The following is a 17,006-nucleotide window of genomic DNA, read 5'->3' on the forward strand; positions in this document are numbered from 1 at the left end:
ACATTACGTAGGTGCTTGATGGCCAGCGCAGACACGATGGGCCAAAGGACCTCTTTCCGCGCTGTAAAATTCTGTGACAACATATGGTTCCAAGTCAGGAACTATATTGTTGTCACAGAGTTTGTGTGGCTTGGAGGGGAACTTGCTGGTGTTCCCATGTATCTGCTGCCCTCGACCTTATAGGTGCTGAAGGTGACCAGCTTGCAAGGTAGTGCTGAAAATGAGACATTTTCCTTCGAAGCACTCAACAGGGCGATTCACCCGAAAATACCAGTGTCGGGAAATAGCATTTATGCTGTATGAGAAAAGAGTGCTGGTTGGTTGGCAAGTGGACTCTGATTGATGTTGTCATGGAGAATGCACCAGTTAATGGTGATTGACAGTTAACTACCCAACATTGTTTGACATTTAAATCAACCAACTTAACTATGGTCATGACAGCGCCCTGGGGAATGAACCTTATTCTGTTTCGTTTAGCTGAAATGGGCACGTGGTCTGTACATGTTCTTTCTGTCTGCAAAGAACTGGACTCTATGTAGCTTCTAGTATATGCAAATTAGCCAACTGCAAGCCTGACAATCTTTAATTTGGTTGTCAGTGTAATTGTTAGCACACTGAGAATTATTTAGTAAATTTTGTCCAATCACAGAATCACCTCTGATGTTGGAGACTTTCGTGTTTTTGCAAATAATGGGCTGGTTGGATCTGTACCTTGCCCATTGCAAACAGTGGAAGGGACATGCTGTTTGATACAATCTGCCAATCTTTAGGACATACAGCTTACATACCTAGCATCATACTAGCACTGAAATTCGTATCAGAGTCCACTTGCCAACCAATCAGCATTCTCTTCTCATACCATATGAATATGTTGTTTCCCCCGTCATTGGTATTTTTTTGTGAATTGTCCTGATGAGTCCCAGAAGAAAAACTTTGACAAAGAAAACCTATTTTTTTTCAGCAATTCTCAAGTTCTGTGCTACTGAGTCGACTGCATGAAATGTGCTGCAGAAGGCTGTTTGACGGGTTGCTGCAGTGCATCTTGTAGGTCGTACACATTGCTACCACTGCATTGGTGCTGGAGGGAATGACTGGATCGGGTGCCAATTAAGCAGGTGGTTTTGTCCTGGGTAGTCAAATGACTGAATGTTGTTGGAGCTGCACTCATCTCACCAAGTGGAGAATATTCCATTACACTCCTGACTTGTGCCATGAAGATAGTGATTTAAAGTGCCTTAATTTATTTAGTAAATAGCAGCAATGTGTTGGTTCATTTAGCTGGTTTAGGTTTCCATTTCTCCACATTGTGCGGCATATCAGTGGTTTGTGGGCTTTTCGATGCCAATTTGCTGTCACTGATACAGGAAGCCAAAATGTAGTATTCCCTGAGGAAGGATGGAATACTGGTAGAAACCTTTGGAGTGTTGCTGGAAACATTTTGGCTATGGGGAGCCTGGAGGTTCTTGGGGAAGGGAATGATCCACAGAGGCTTTTAAGCAAGGGACACAAAACCGGCAGGTGGATTAACAGGGTGTGAGGGAAACAGGTGGGGGATGATAGCACCGGGTGAAGGCCTGTGAGTATATGGAATGTTAAAAGGGAGTGATGGCGAAGAGGGAACATTGAAGATGGACCAGAAGTTGAATGTGATCGCAGTAAGTCACTGGAGACTAAACGCAGAGCAAGCACGGACGGCACGGTGGCACAGTGGTTAGCACTGCTGCCTCACAGTGCCAGGGACCCGGGTTTAATTCTGGCCTTGGGTCACTGTCTTTGTGGAGTTTGCATGTTCTCCCCATGTCAGTGTGGGTTTCCTTTGGGTGTTCAGTTTCCTCCCACAGTTTAAAGATGTGCAGGTTAGGTTGATTGGCCATGCTAAATTGCCCCTTAGTGTCAGGGGGATAAGCAGGGTAAATAAGTGGGGGTAGGGCCTGGATGGGATTGTTGTCGGTGCAGACTCGATGGCCAAATGGCAGCCTTCTGCACTGTAGGCATTCTATGATCAAGCAGATCTTTGTGAGAAGATACAAGGGGGTACATTGATTTAAGAGCTAAGAAGCAAACATCTCGCAAAGAAAATAAATTAGCTTCTACCTTTTTAATCATCTTCTATCACCCTTTATCTACAAGTTGGCCTGTGGACAATAGAGGGAGACAGAAGTTAAAACAAAGGACAGAAAATAAAATTTAGAAAAGAAGCGAGACAGAGAGAGAAGCAAACGATCACAGTGTAAAGCATCAATATACAGACAGTAGTTAGGTAATACAGTTTTTAAATTGAGGCGCGTTTTCTGAGAGTTAAAATGTGAACAACACATTTTCATCTCTGGAAACCGGAGCACCCGAACCCGCACAGACACGTGGAGAACGTGCAAACTCCACACTGACAGGCACCCAAGGCTGGAATCAAACCCGGGCCCCTGGCGCTGTGAGACAGCAGTGCTAACCACTGTGCCACCGTAAAGCAAAAGTACCCCCATCTTTTATCTGGAAAGAGGCCTCGGAGTTAGTGGATAAATCCATAAAAATGTCAACATAGTTATTCGGTAGTCATATAGTCAGTCAAAAAGAGGCTGAAATGGTCACAGGCATAGAGCTGTTGCTGAATATGGCAATGGTCAGACCTTAATCTGGAGCACTGCAAGTAACTCTTTTTAACTTAGGCAGGATATTATTGACCCCAGGGGATATAAGGGCAACCAATACAGATGGTTGAGTATTAAGAATGTAAGTTGTCTGAGGAAAAAGTAAGTAAATTAGACATGGATGGATCTAATTGAAGTTTTCAAGATTATCTAGAAAGAAAATTGACAGAATTGATGGAAGCAAATCATTCACGATGTTAGGTTCAAGTATCAGGAAATATAAATTTAAATTTATGAAACTGCAAATGGGAGAAGACCCAAGTATAGTAATTTTTGGAATAAGTTACTAAAAAAGACCATTGAACCAAATTATACAGATGGTTTCAAATAGGAATTTGATGCATTTCTTGGGACAAAAGGAACACGGGAAATGGATGGTGGGGATGATCCCAGAGAAAGTCAGAGCCTTTTTCACCCTAGAAAACTTTTGATGCCCCCCCCCCCCAAATTCTTGGGTTAAAATCCTCAAATTACCTCCCTAACAGCTCCGTGGATATAGCTACACCTCAGGGACTGCAGCGGTTCAAAAAGGCAGCTCACCACCACCTTCTGAAGGGCAACTAGAGATGGGCAATAAATGCTGGCCTAGCCAGTGATGCCCACATCCCATAAATGAATTGAGCAAAGCATTCTTACGGGTTATTTTCCATGGGGTTCTACTGTTCGTCTGCTGTGTCTTTGAAGAGCAGAAGAAAACTCAAGCAAGGAGAGTTTACGCCATTTTCTAGGGGCTTCTGCAGCTTTTCCATCAAAGTTATGGTGATCAGGGAGGAGAATTTCTGTGCCATCACTTTGAGTTTTCAGAGTGCCAGTATAATGTGATGACATTTGGTCATTTTTCAGTGGGCAGTTAGAGTCATAGAGGTTTACAGCATGGAAACAGGCCCTTTGGCCCAACTTGTCCATGCTGCTCTTTTTTTAAAAAAAACCCCTAAGCTAATCCCAATTGCCCGCATTTGGCCCATATCCCTCTATACCCATCGCACCCATGTAACTATTTTAAAAGACAATATTGTACCCGCCTCTACTACTACCTCTGGCAGCTTGTTCCAGACACTCACCATCCTCTGTGTGAAAAGATTGCCCCTCTGGACACTTTTGTATCTCTCCCCTCTCACCTTATGTCTTCTAGTTTTAGACTCCCCTACCTTTGGGAAAAGATATTGGCTATCTAGCTGATCTGTGCCCCTCATAATTTTATAGACCTTTATAAGATCACCCCTCAGCCTCCTACGCTCCAGAGAAAAAAGTCCCAGTCTATCCAGCCTCTCCTTATAACTCAATCCATCAAGTCCCGGTAGCATCCCAGTAAATCTTTTCTGCACTCTTTCTAGTTTAATAATATCCTTTCTATAATAGGGTGACCAGAATTGCACACAGGATTCCAAGTGTGGCCTTACCAATGTCTTGTACAACTTCAACAAGACATTCCAACTCCTGTATTCAATTTTCTGACCGATGAAACCAAGCATGCCGAATGCCTTCTTCACAACTCTGTCCACCTGTGACTCCACTTTCAAGGAATTATGAACATGTACCCCTAGATCTCTATGTTCTGTAACTCTCCCCAATGCCCTACCATTAACTGAGTAAGTCCTGCCCTGGTTCAATCTATGCATCAGCTCGCATTTGTCTAAATTAAACTCCATCTGCCATTCGTCAGCCCACGAGCCCAATTGATCAAAATCCCGTTGCAATTAGAGATAACTTTCTTCCCTGTCCACTATGCCATCAATCTTGGTGTCATCTGCAAACTTACTAACCATGTCTCCTATATTCTCATCCAAATCATTGATATAAATGACAAATAACAGTGGAGCCAGCACTGATCCTGAGGCACACTGCTGGTCACAGGCCTCCAGTTTGAAAAACAACCCTCTACAACCACCTCTGAAGCCAATTTTGTATCCATTTAGATACCTCACCCTGGATCCCGTGCGATTTAACCTTATGCAACAACCTACCATGCGCTATCTTGTCAAAGGACAACAGTTTTTGGAATAACTGATGTAAATGGTAACCAACCAGCAGTTGTAGAATCCTAATAGGGTTTCTTCATGCAAATGCATGATGTCAGTCAAACGAAGGAGATAGTCAACAACTTCAGGAAGTGTAGTGGAGGACATGCCCCGTCCACATTAACGGTGATTGAAGTGGAAATCATAGAATCCTATAGTGCAGAGGGAGGCCTTTCAGCCCATCGAGTCTGCACTGATCACAATCTCAGCCAGGCCCTATCCCCATAACCCCATGCATTTACCCTAGCTATTTCCCCTGACACTAAGGGGCAATTTAACATGGCAAATCCACCTAACCCGCACATCTTTTGGACTGTGGGAGGAAACTGGAACACCTGGAGGAAGCCCATGCAGACACAGGGAGAATGTGCGAACTGCACACAGACAGTCATCCAAGCCAGGAATCGAACCTGGGTCCCTGGCGCTGTGAGACAGCAGTGCTAACCACTGTGCCACCGTGCTGCCCAGCTCTCGAAAATGGCCGAGAGCTTCATGTTTTTAGGTGTCCAGATCACCAACGATCTGTCCTGGTCTCTCCATGCCGATGTTAAGAAATCCCACCAATGCTTCTACTTTCTCAGGAGACTAAGGAAATTCTGCATGTCTGCAATGACTCTCACAAATTTTTACAGATGCACCATAGAAAGCATCCTATCCAGATGAATCACAGGTTAGTATGACTCCTGCTCTGACCAAGACCGCAAGATACTCCAAAGGGTTGTGAACGTAGACCAGTTTATCTCACAGAGTAGCCTCCCATCCATTGACTCCGTCTACACTTCCCACTGCCTCGGAAAAGCAACCAGCATAATCAAGGACCCCATGCATCCCGGACATACTCTCTTCCATCTTCTTCCATCGGGAAAAAGATACAAAAGTCTGAGGTCATGTAGAGAACAGCTTCTTCCCTGCTGCCATCAGATTTTTGAATGGACCTAACTTGTATTAAGTTGATCTTTCTCTACACCCCAGCTATGACTATAAGATTACATTCTGCACCCTCTTCTTTCCTTCTCTATGGCCGGTATGCTTTGTTTGTATAGCATACAAAAAACAATACTTTTCACTGTATACCAATACTGTGATTAGACCTATCATATGTTAAGCTAATCTTTCTCTTTACCCTATCTGTAACTGCAACAATTTTCTACACCCTCGCCTTTAACTTCTCCCCTATGTACTCTATGAACGGCACGCTTTGTATAGCGTGCAAGAAACAATACTTTTCACTGTATGCCAATACATGTGATAATACATCAAATCAAATGTACATACACTTCCAGTCTCGCTTTTCAAGTATAAAAACATCTTTGATTCATCCTGAAAATAGCTGCATTTCTTTAGTAGCTGATATAGTAATACTGTTTTATGTTTTTTGCAGCTATGGGGCACTTCCTCTGCTAATGAGTGGAAGTGCTTTGATGTAAATAAACAGTTCCAGAAACCAGATGATGATGGTGATGAAGAGGAGGAGGTGTTGTTGAAGTGCTGCATGTGGTCATCTGATGGATCTCAAATCATGGCAGCTGCAAAAAATATTATCTTTGTGAGTGTTTTCCGACATTTGGTGGTAATAATGTGAATGATCAGATTTGATGTGCCTCATTACTAAACTGGGATTTGCTGCTTAAATAGTGTGTTTAAAAAATGAAAATAATTCTCACTAAATTTAAAACAACTTGGAATTTACTGGAGTTTCTTGTGATATTTCTCATAGATTTTGATGGATTGGGTTTTGAGACATTTACTGTTGTTTTGTGTGGTGCTCAATATGTCTGAAGGGAAGTGAAACCCTTTCTCTCTGCTAACTTGAGGATACAAAGCTTTCCTCTTCTGTGAGTTCATTGCTTGTCCTGTTCCCTCTGGTACTATTTTCTCCCTAATTGTTTTCTTCCCGACCTTTCCATCGCTGTGCTTGACCTAATTTGCTTTCAGCTTGCACTTCTAGTTTGGTTGTTATGCTGCTGTGCTTTTTTTTGCTTCCATATAATTCAAAAATTATGAAATGAACAAAATTCACATGTCTGCTTTGGAACCAACATTGCCTGTGTTCTTTTGCTTTGTCTTGTCATGTGACAGCTGGCCAGTTGTACATAGATTGGATAGGGACATTCCTGAGAAATGTCTTGAAACATATTCAACCAGCCAGTGAAATACTCCAAGTGTGGGAATTGGTGAGAGAAGACTGAGAGAGCAGGTTGTACCCAACCAGGCCTGGGTTGTGGATGTACTCTCCTAAAGCTAATCTGGTCGACTAAGTCTTTTCCTATTTCCCCCCCTCCCCTCACTCCGCTCCAATACCGCACAACCTCACTTTGATGTGACCAACGCTCCAGTCATAATAAACAATACGGCCAATTTTTTTCTACCCTGTCCAAATCAGCATCTGAAAAAATGGATGCGGCACAAGGGGATAGTAACTCTGTTCTTCTCTTACGAGTACTATTGCATTCAATGTGGCTTTAGTTGGGTCTATGTCTGACTGCGTCTGAAGAGGATCACCACAGGTGAAGGGGCAATGTTGAGAAGGCAGGTCACAGAAGACAGAGGGTGGTAGTGGAAGGGTCTTTTTCCGGCTGGAGGCCTGTGACTAGTGGTGTTCCGCAGGGCTCTGTATTGGGACCTCTGCTGTTTGTGATTTATATAAACGATCTGGAAGAAGGTGTAACTGGGGTGATCAGTAAGTTTGCGGACGACACAAAATTGGCAGGACTTGCAGATAGGGAGGAGCATTGTCAGAAGCTACAGAAGGATATAGATAGGCTGGAAATTTGGGCAAAGAAATGCAGATGGAGTTCAATCCTGATAATGTGAAGTGATGCATTTTGGTAGAAATAATGTAGGGAGGAGCTATACGATAAATGGCAGAACCATAAAGGGTGTAGATACGCAGAGGGACCTGGGTGTGCAAGTCCACAGATCCTTGAAGGTGACGTCACAGGTGGTGAAGAAGGCATATGGCATGCTTGCCTTTATAGGACGGGGCATAGAGTATAAAAGTTGGGGTCTGATGTTGCAGATGTATGGAACGTTGGTTCGGCCGCATTTGGAATACTGCGTCCAGTTCTGGTCGCCACACTACCAGAAGGACGTGGAGGCTTTGGAGAGAGTACAGAGGAGGTTTACCAGGATGTTGCCTGGTATGGAGGGGCTTAGTTATGAGGAGAGATTGGGAAAAACGGGGGTTGTTCTCCCTGGAAGGACGGAGGATGAGGGGAGACTTAATAGAGGTGTATAAAATTATGAAAGGCATAGATAGGGTGAACAGTGGGAAGCTTTTCCCCAGGTCGGTGGTGACGTTCATGAGGGGGTCATAGGTTCAAGGTGAAGGGGGGGAAGTTTAACACAGATATCAGAAGGACATATTTTACACAGAGGGTGGTGGGGGCCTGGAATGCGCTGCCAGGCAAGGTGGTGGAGGCGGACACACTGGGAACGTTTAAGACTTATCTAGATAGCCATATGAACGGAGTGGGAATGAAGGGATACAAAAGAATGGTCTAGTTTGGACCAGGGAGCGGCACGGGCTTGGAGGGCCGAAGGGCCTGTTCCTGTGCTGTATTGTTCTTTGTTCTTTGTTTGACCTTCATGAATAACCTCAGCCAGTACAGGAATTGAACCTGTGCTGTTGGTGTTGTTTTGTATCATGAGCCAATTGAGCTAAATGACTCCCAGCAATGTAAATGAATGTCAGAAGGTCAGAATGCCTTTGCAATCTAATTTCCTCCTGAAGTACCCTCAGAAAAGCCCACCGACACTCATTTTGCTGTTTAGTTGGCATCAGGGTGGCATTATCAAGATGGGCTTCATTTTAGGATTTCTTGAACGAAAGCTATTTTTTCTGCTTGAGGATACGTTGTTAGTCATATCATGTTCAGTAATGTATCACCTGTATCCCTTTTGCACTATAGCTCACTTGGATACAGGCATACAAGGTAACCATAGATTCCCCTTTCAGCAGTCGAGACCATTCATCTGAGTCTCCTGGCCATTATTCCCCTATCTCAAAGGAACAGCCTTCTAACTAGAGTGGGTTGCTGCAGAACATCCTGTAAATAGTTTAGACTGCAACCTCAAGGCTTGGAGTTGGGTAGAATGAATGTTGAGTTTAGTGAGAGGGCACTGAACAAGCGAGCTATTCCATCCAGGGTGGTGTCAAAAGCTCCTCCAGTGTTGTGGGTGCACATCTCTAGATAATTGATGAAGATCCAGAATAAAGCAAAATCTACTGTAAATGAAAAACTGGTTAATAAATGAAATCATTTACTCTATTTTAAAATGCAAACTAATAAAAGTAAAGGGCAAGGAATTGGGGTGCATACGAAAACCGAATGTTTTGCTATGTATCACAAATTGTGTGAGGATTGTAAGCAAAAATGTAAAAGTTCTTGCCACAAAATTTCTGAAAAATGAATATGAAATTTTAATTTAAATGTAACAGGAAAGATCCTCATAATGAAAGGAAGAGAGCGATCTAATACGGAAAAATCTAAATCAATCTCTTTAAAATTAATTGTGCAGATTTTGGTGCGTGTGTGTTTGTGTGTGTGCTGAAGCATGCAAAGTCTATGAAAGGATGTATCAACTAGAATATTTAATTCAATGTAAAATTAAGTACACAAAACAAAATAAAGAGAAGGAAAGAAAGAATGGGATTAAGAGAGATAAAAGGTACAGGGAAAATGTAAAAATAATAATTTTACTCACATCTCCAATGATAATTAAATCTGAAGGATTCTGACTCCGTACCTATAAAATTAAATTTTCAGGGCCAGAGGGGTTGGTTGGCAGTAATTAAGATTTATCATGCCATTAAAAATCAACTTGCACTTGAATGCACCAGCCCTGACCTTGGCATGTTTAATAGGTAACTTGTGGGCCAGTGCTGCAGCTTTAGGCTCTTCATGCGTTTCAATGTCAAGACTTCATGTTGTGAAGCTTGTCAAGGTGCAAGGAAAATTTGACAGCAGCATGATTTCCATATTTTACGGCATGTGCACAGATGCCAGAAGTTGCTGTCCAATTTATTCAATCATAGTGGTGAACATTGATAGCCTCATCGTTATTCCTATCATAGAGTACGGACCAATATATATCTAATGTGCAAGAGAGTATAAATTCAAAAAGAGTATTGACATATTTACAGTAAGGAAACATTGGACCTTTATAAATGATATATGTACTAAACTGAACTATTTGTAGAAATAGAATACAAGAATCTACTACAATGGAGATTCATCTTTTTTTCCCAGGGAAGTAATCACTCAATGTGTAGACGTGGTTGGACAGATAAATGCGAAGAACTCACATATTTGGTCTTTTTTGTCCAAATGTGTTGTCTTGTAAGAATTGGCAACGTCACCATCTTCTGGCAAATTGATGTGTGTTTTGCTGTAAGCCCCTCAGTATAGATCACATCAAAGGGGGTGATGGGACAACTAAAATAGTAACCTAAAAAACAGGTAAAAATGTAAAAATATTCCCTAATTTTATATTTTCCATCTTCCTAATTTTGGTCTGTTTCTTCCTCTTTCTTTTTTGTATGAGTCACCTGGCTCCAGATGGGTGATATGGGAAGCATTCACCTCTTAGAGCTGGCACACAGCAAACTAAGTCAGCTTTATGCCATCACTCCATTTTATGATTCACAATGATTAGTAACACACCAAATGGTTTAAAAAAAGTTCGAATTTAATGCAGAGAAAAACATGCCTACTAAAGGGTGAAGCTACACAAACAAGTCTGCACGCAGCAATCGCTCAGTTGGTTATACTGTAATTACTGTTGTAAGTAGACATTCTAGAATTAGCTAAGTAATCAGCTAATTATAGAACCTGTCTACTTTAAATCTGCTAGCATTTAGCTAGAATTTGCAACAAAACAAATCCCCCTATTCCGGCACCTGACTAATACATACTTGCATTGTTCTATCCATAATATTGTATAAAGTACTTTTTGAGTTGTGCTGTGAATAAATATTGTCTATTTTAGCCTTTTCTTTCTTTAGAAGTGAATAATTGAGTTTTTATTAAACAGTATCAATTTTACAACCAATTTTATAAAATTGTGTGACTGAATGTAAGTAGAGAATTGCTATGTTTAGTCACAACTCTTTTTTAGTAGAATGTCATTTTCTTTGTGAACTCCACATTGACCTGCAACTTATCTCTCTCCGGTCATACAATAGATACGGCATTCTGATCAGTTTGTAAACTAATATACTCAGTGGGTGAGCAATCTTCAATTGCTAATTCCGGTTTATCATGTTAAAAAGCAAAACTTCTAGTGGCAGAATCAAAATGGCACAAATACAGTATTTCTGGCATGTGTGATTTTTTTTTAAAGAAAGTAATTCATCCCTCTCACCATATTGGTTCATCTGCTGAGAAGAAAGGTGAACGAAGACTTGCCCCCAAGCCGCCACAAATGTTATTTTGAAACCACTTGCAGATACACTGGCTGTGATTATCTAGCTGAGATTGATAACGTGATGTGATGGATCATGAATTTCATTCTATCCATATGATGTAGTCTGCTGCTCCACCAAGCTGCCTACTCATACTGTACACTTCTGTGTTCCAAGTGGTGCCAGAGGAGATTTGGTCCAGTACTAAAAATACTTTTTGAAAAATGTGCTGCTTTTGTTCGTGATTACATGTGCGGAAATGATTTTGATGTGGAGAGAGTTTTGTGCGTGCTGCCCCTGCTCTTTCTTAATTGATTATTTATTTTCATTACGTCAAAAGGTCTGTTGTTTTGCACTTTGTTTGTTAGTTCCACAGCATTTTGTTTTATCTTTCAGGTTTTTGATGTGATGACTGGTGACCTCATAACTGAACTAATGACAAGTAGCTATAGCACTATTCAGTTTTGTGATGTTTCTCTTACTGGCCCATTACTGGCAGTGGCCATGTCGCACAATTCTGTAGAGGTAAGTGGATGGAACCTATGGTCCTCCAAAGCATACATTTATTTAGTGCCTTCAATGTAAAAAAAAAAAGCATGCCTAAGGCCCTTAACAAGAAGAATGGGCCACAAATTTTTGTGCGAGTGTTCAGTGAGGAGACTGAAGTTTGGTTAAAGATTTGAGAAGACCTCTGATGGTGGGGACTTGCTTTGAACATTGGAGTGGTTCAAGTGGGGAGGGAGGGAAGAAAGAGTGTTGGAGTTTCAGAGGGCAGGATTGTAGGCTTAGGCACCAATAGCAAGATGGGAAATGTACCTCACAACAGTGGAAGGACAGCAAACATGTGAGGGGATACATAGAGAAGTGGCTGGATACTGAATGTTTTCTACCCGGGAGTCAAATTTTCATGACCATCTCAGAACTAAGAACAGGAAAAGGCCCCTGGGGGCAACCAATCTCTTCCTTTACCCAGAATCATACTCACCCATTCATCTTCTTTATCCACTTGAGACACATCTCGCTGTGTCCCTTTCTCGAGAAACACATTTGATATTCACATTGTCTGCTTCAGCAGCTTTAACTGGGAACATTTACACTTCTTATCCTTTGGGTTAAAAAAACATTCTGTCCGATGTTCTTTTGTATTGAGAGCTTAGTAATTTTCTGCATAAACTTGGGTCCCCTCGTATTTGAACCGATAATTGCTGCCTGATGTACATCGATGAATTATGGCAATAGATTTCATAAACTTAAAACTTCAGGCAGGTTACCTCAAATCTCTCTTCTTAAGGCTAAACATGTTTAATTTCCTTAATATTTCCTCATAACCTAAATTTCCCGAGTTACTTTTTATATTGCCTCGTATTCCATGACTCCTTATTGAAGCCATTAATCACCGATATGGAAATTGTCCAAGTGGTTTCCTAAAATCCAAGTAGATAAAATCAGCTGCATTTCCCAATCCACCAGCCCCAATAATTACGAGGAGGCGCAGGGGAGGGAGAAACCCAGCAAATCTGGAAACATAGAGATCCTGCTGAGTTTAACAGCAGAACCTTATAATTTGTTTTGGATAAAAACAGAATTTGCTGGAAACACCCAACAGGTCCGGCAGCATCCGTGGGGAGGGAAAAGCAGTTAATGTTTCAGATTGATTGCCTTCTTAACTTAACTCCTGGAATGTTGGGCGGGATTTTCCGGCTGCTCTCTCCCTGAAACCATGAAATTCCGCTCGAGGTCAACAGTCCTATCTATTGTCCGCCCCTCGCCTGCTCTGATTCCCATAGCAGGCAGGGCGTTAAAATTCCGGCAGCTAACTCCATTTCTCTCTCTATGGATGCCGTCAGACTTGTTGAATGTTTCCAACTTCTTCTGCTTTTATTCCAAGCCTCCAGCTTCTGCAGTATTTTACTTCTGTATTCGTGCCCTCATTTTTTTTTTTCTTCCTTTTCTCACCTGGTAGCCAGATAAATTGACAGACTAGCCATCTATCAGGTGGGAAAAGCCGTGCCAGGAGGCCACAGCCACGGACCGTTGGAGATGGTATCTGGCCTTTTTAAGAGGAGGGAAGTGCTTTGAAATGAGGGTCGGTAGGAAGGGAGAGGTTGGTGATTTCAGCAGGAAAGAACGAGGACATAATCAGCAGAAGGCTGGCTGATGGCTTCCATGAGGGTCTTGGGGGTGGGGGGGGTAAATCAATCCTGTTTCTCCTGGCCCACAAGAAGTCATCGACTTCAGGAAGCGTAAAGGAGAACATGCCCCTGTCTACATCAATGGGGACGAAGTAGAAAGGGTCGAGAGCTTCATGTTTTTAGGTGTCCAGACCACCAACAACCTGTCCTGGTCTCCCCATGCCGACACTATAGTTAAGAAAGCCCACCAACGCCTCTACTTCCTCAGAAGATAAGGAAATTTGGCATGTCCGCTATGACTCTCACCAACGTTTACAGATGCACCATAGAAAACATTCTTTCTGGCTGTATCACAGCTTGGTATGGCTCCTGCTGTGCCCAAGATCGCAAGGAACTACAAAAGGTCATGAATGTAGCCCAATCCATCACGCAAACCAGCCTCCCATCCATTGACCCTGTCTACACTTCCCACTGCCTCGGCAAAGCAGCCAGCATAATTAAGGACCCCACGCACCCCGGACATTCTCTCTTCCACCTTCTTCCTTTGGGAAAAAGATACAAAAGTCTGAGGTCACGTTCCAACCGACTCAAGAACAGCTTCTTCCCTGCTGCTGTCAGATTTTTGAATGACTTGCCTTGCATTAAGTTGATCTTTCTCTACAACCTAGCTATGACTGTAACACTACATTCTGCACACTCTCATTTCCTTCTCTATGAATGGTATGTTTTGTCTGTATAGCGGGCAAGAAACAATACTTTTCACTGTATGTTAATACATGTGACAATAAATCAGATCAAATCAATTGCTATAAAAACTACTTGCATCCTTGGGCCAACAGGTCTGTGGGGAATAAGCGCAGTAACTGGTAAATTTAAATCATAGTCTTCCAGTTGCACTCTTGGCGCTTGATTTAAATATGCTAATGAGGTGCCCCACTTTTCAAAAGTGAGAAAATTGCCTGACACGCCACCAGAAAAACAACGAAGGGCATGGCATGTACGTGGTGGGTTGTGGGGGCTAGGGACACATTTCCTGGTTTTTAATTTTGAACAGGTCTTCCATCATCCACCTAACCCTTTCTCACCTGCAACAGTTAATATCAAAGTCACAATGTTAGTAAATGATTTTGAAGGTCTTTATTAAGTTAGGACATGGTAAAAGTAACAGCTCTTTTCTCAATACAAATTCTGCTTTTCAGAATTCTATTCCTTAATATTTTAAAACATGTTTTGCAGTTGATTGTAATCATTGATTAACATGTTAAATTGGCGGTAAATATGTAAAATAGCACCTTGAAACCTCCTTATATAATCAGAGACATTTCTTTAAAACAAGGAGATGAATGTCTCAAATACTACTTCCTGTTGATTCAAAATTACAGTCAGTAATTTGCTGTTTCATATGTTTGTGATGTGGAAATGATAATACAGCACATGCAATTGTATTTCTGTTCAATTTCCTCCAGCTGTGGAACTTAGAGTTGCATAAGAGAGTGGCGGACTGCAGTGGACACTTGAGCTGGGTTCATTGTGTTCAATTTTCATTGGACGGTTCAACGTTATTATCATCTTCAGACGACCAAACTGTTATAGTATGTAACTTTTTCTTTTACATTCAGTAAAGAAAGGGGTGCTGCAATAAATGAGTATGCACGCAGGGTTGCTTTGGTTTACTACTGGTCACCATAGAAACAGTAATTGTGCAGCAGAGGAACTGTTCCATAAAAGTGGCCCTCGAGTTTAAAAGTCCCAAACATTACTCTCTCTGGGTAATACAGTGGTTAGCATGGCTGCCTCGCTGCGCCAGGGACCGGTGTTCGATTCCCGGCTTGGGTCACTGTCTGTGCGGAGTCTGCATGTTCTTCTCATGTCTGCGTGGGTTTCCTCCGGGTGCTCCGGTTTCCTCCCACAGTCCGAAAGACATGCTGGTTAGGTGCATTGGCCTTGCTAAATTCTTCCTCAGTGTACCCGAACAGGCGCCGGAGTGTGGCGACTAGGGGATTTTCACAGTAACTTCATTGCAGTGTTAATGTAAGCCTACTTGTGACACTAATACATAAACTTAAACTTAAGTTCTCCTATCCCTCAACCACTTGACTGCAGGCAATTTCATTAATTAACATTTTCACAGTTTATAATATCACTTCACCTTTCTTTTGAATCTGCATCTATAGGCTGGATTTTGTCATAGAGTACGGAACCCTGACCAAAGGAGGTTTTGTGGCCGCACTTACTGGAAGTGAGATGTATGGAGCAATCGTCCTGGGGGCTGCTCCCTTATTTGCTGCCTCCAAGCTGTGTATCCAATTCAGGAAGGTGGGTGGGCGCCTGATGTTGCTGGCTTAATCAGAGGGCCAGCAACTCTAGAGCATTGCCAGCCCCACCAGGAGTGGTTGGAGCTGCTAAGGCAGGTTGGGAACTGTGAGCATATCTCAAAAATAAGGTTACCCTGCTGGCCTGCACATCAATCATGGAATTATTGCTATCTAGACTTCTGGGAATTAGCTGGAGGGGCAATCCCCTTGGCTGTGATTGCAGCTTTTCATTAATACAGTCCCTCCCTCTCTGACGTGGAGACTCTGGTTCTGATGGCCTCCGGATGTCTGCCTCCATTCAACTGATAACCTCAATACATGGCAGGGACCACTCCCATTACTGGCAAAATGCTAATGAGGTCACAAAATCGCCACTAATTGGGGCTTCAACAATGCAAATTGACTGCCAACCTCTGTGCAGCGGGAAGCCCATCCACTTCCCAGCCTGCCCCCAGGACAGTTACCCGGAGGTGGGAATATGCTGGGGAACTCTGCCAACATAGATCCCTCTATTTACCCGGCTCTCTACCACTGGCCTGGCACTTATGCCTCTAAATGTAGAGCTATTGAGTATGTCCAATATGTTAGCCTTCAATTTATGTATGCCCTTTGGAATTGCGAGTACATGAGGAATTTTCTTCTCTCAACTTTATGTATTCTGGTTTCCATAGCCTCTTCTGATATCCCCAGTGTGTAATCTAAGTTACGAGTCAGGCTGTGTTGTGTTGTAGTTATTCCAATGCCAGTATATCTTCACTGTGATCAGATTGGTACACTGTGCTCTAGGTGAAGATGGATCAGCGCCTTTTCAAATTTTATTAACTCTCTACAGTATTTGAGATTACTGCAATGATTGCTCTGCGTGCCTATCCAGATTAATCGTATTGTTTCATACCATTCTGTGTGGAGTTTGCACACTCTCCTCGTGTCTGCGTGGGTTTCCTCCGGGTGCTCCGGTTTCCTCCCACAGTCCAAAGATGTGCGGGTTAGGTTGATTGGCTATGCTAAAATTGCCCCTTAGTGTCCTGAGATGCGTAGGTTAGAGGGATTAGCAGGTAAATATGTAGGGATATGGGGGTAGGGCCTGGGTGGGATTGTGGTCGGTGCAGACTCGATGGGCCAAATGGCCTCTTTCTGCACTGTAGCGTTTCTATGATTCTATGAGTCATTGTAGCCATTTCAGTAATGCACATTGAATTAAGCAAAGTAATGAGAATGTTAGGTTGCTAATTCATGAAATAAGTTTATGGTTGAGTACAGGCCTTAAATTCTGTTAGCTTCTAATGGTGAATATTCATATTTTAAATGTTGGTGTATTTATAAAGCTTTAATTATTTGAAGAATTAGTAAATGCAACCCATTTGAATGCATCGTCTCCCTTTTGTCTCCTCTCTCCAAGGTGAATAAATACATGTCTGCTGCACAGTTCTAGAGACATAGCCGACATCCTGTACCTCACCTGTTGTATATTTTTTAAATGTGAGCTTGGA

General features: G+C 42.4%; 1 protein-coding gene across 2 annotated transcripts in view; it reads left to right on the forward strand.

Annotated features, from left to right (window-relative positions):
- Positions 1-17,006, forward strand: part of apaf1 (apoptotic peptidase activating factor 1) — a 203,918-nt gene that overhangs the window by 92,389 nt on the left and 94,523 nt on the right. For both annotated transcript variants that reach the window (XM_078235466.1, XM_078235467.1), the window contains exons 17-19: positions 6,045-6,209; positions 11,466-11,594; positions 14,668-14,793. In XM_078235466.1, the coding sequence (XP_078091592.1) occupies positions 6,045-6,209; positions 11,466-11,594; positions 14,668-14,793 (420 nt within the window). The remainder of the gene's footprint in view (positions 1-6,044; positions 6,210-11,465; positions 11,595-14,667; positions 14,794-17,006) is intronic.

This window comes from Mustelus asterias, chromosome 19 (assembly GCF_964213995.1).
Source record: "Mustelus asterias chromosome 19, sMusAst1.hap1.1, whole genome shotgun sequence".
Lineage (NCBI taxonomy): Eukaryota > Metazoa > Chordata > Chondrichthyes > Carcharhiniformes > Triakidae > Mustelus > Mustelus asterias.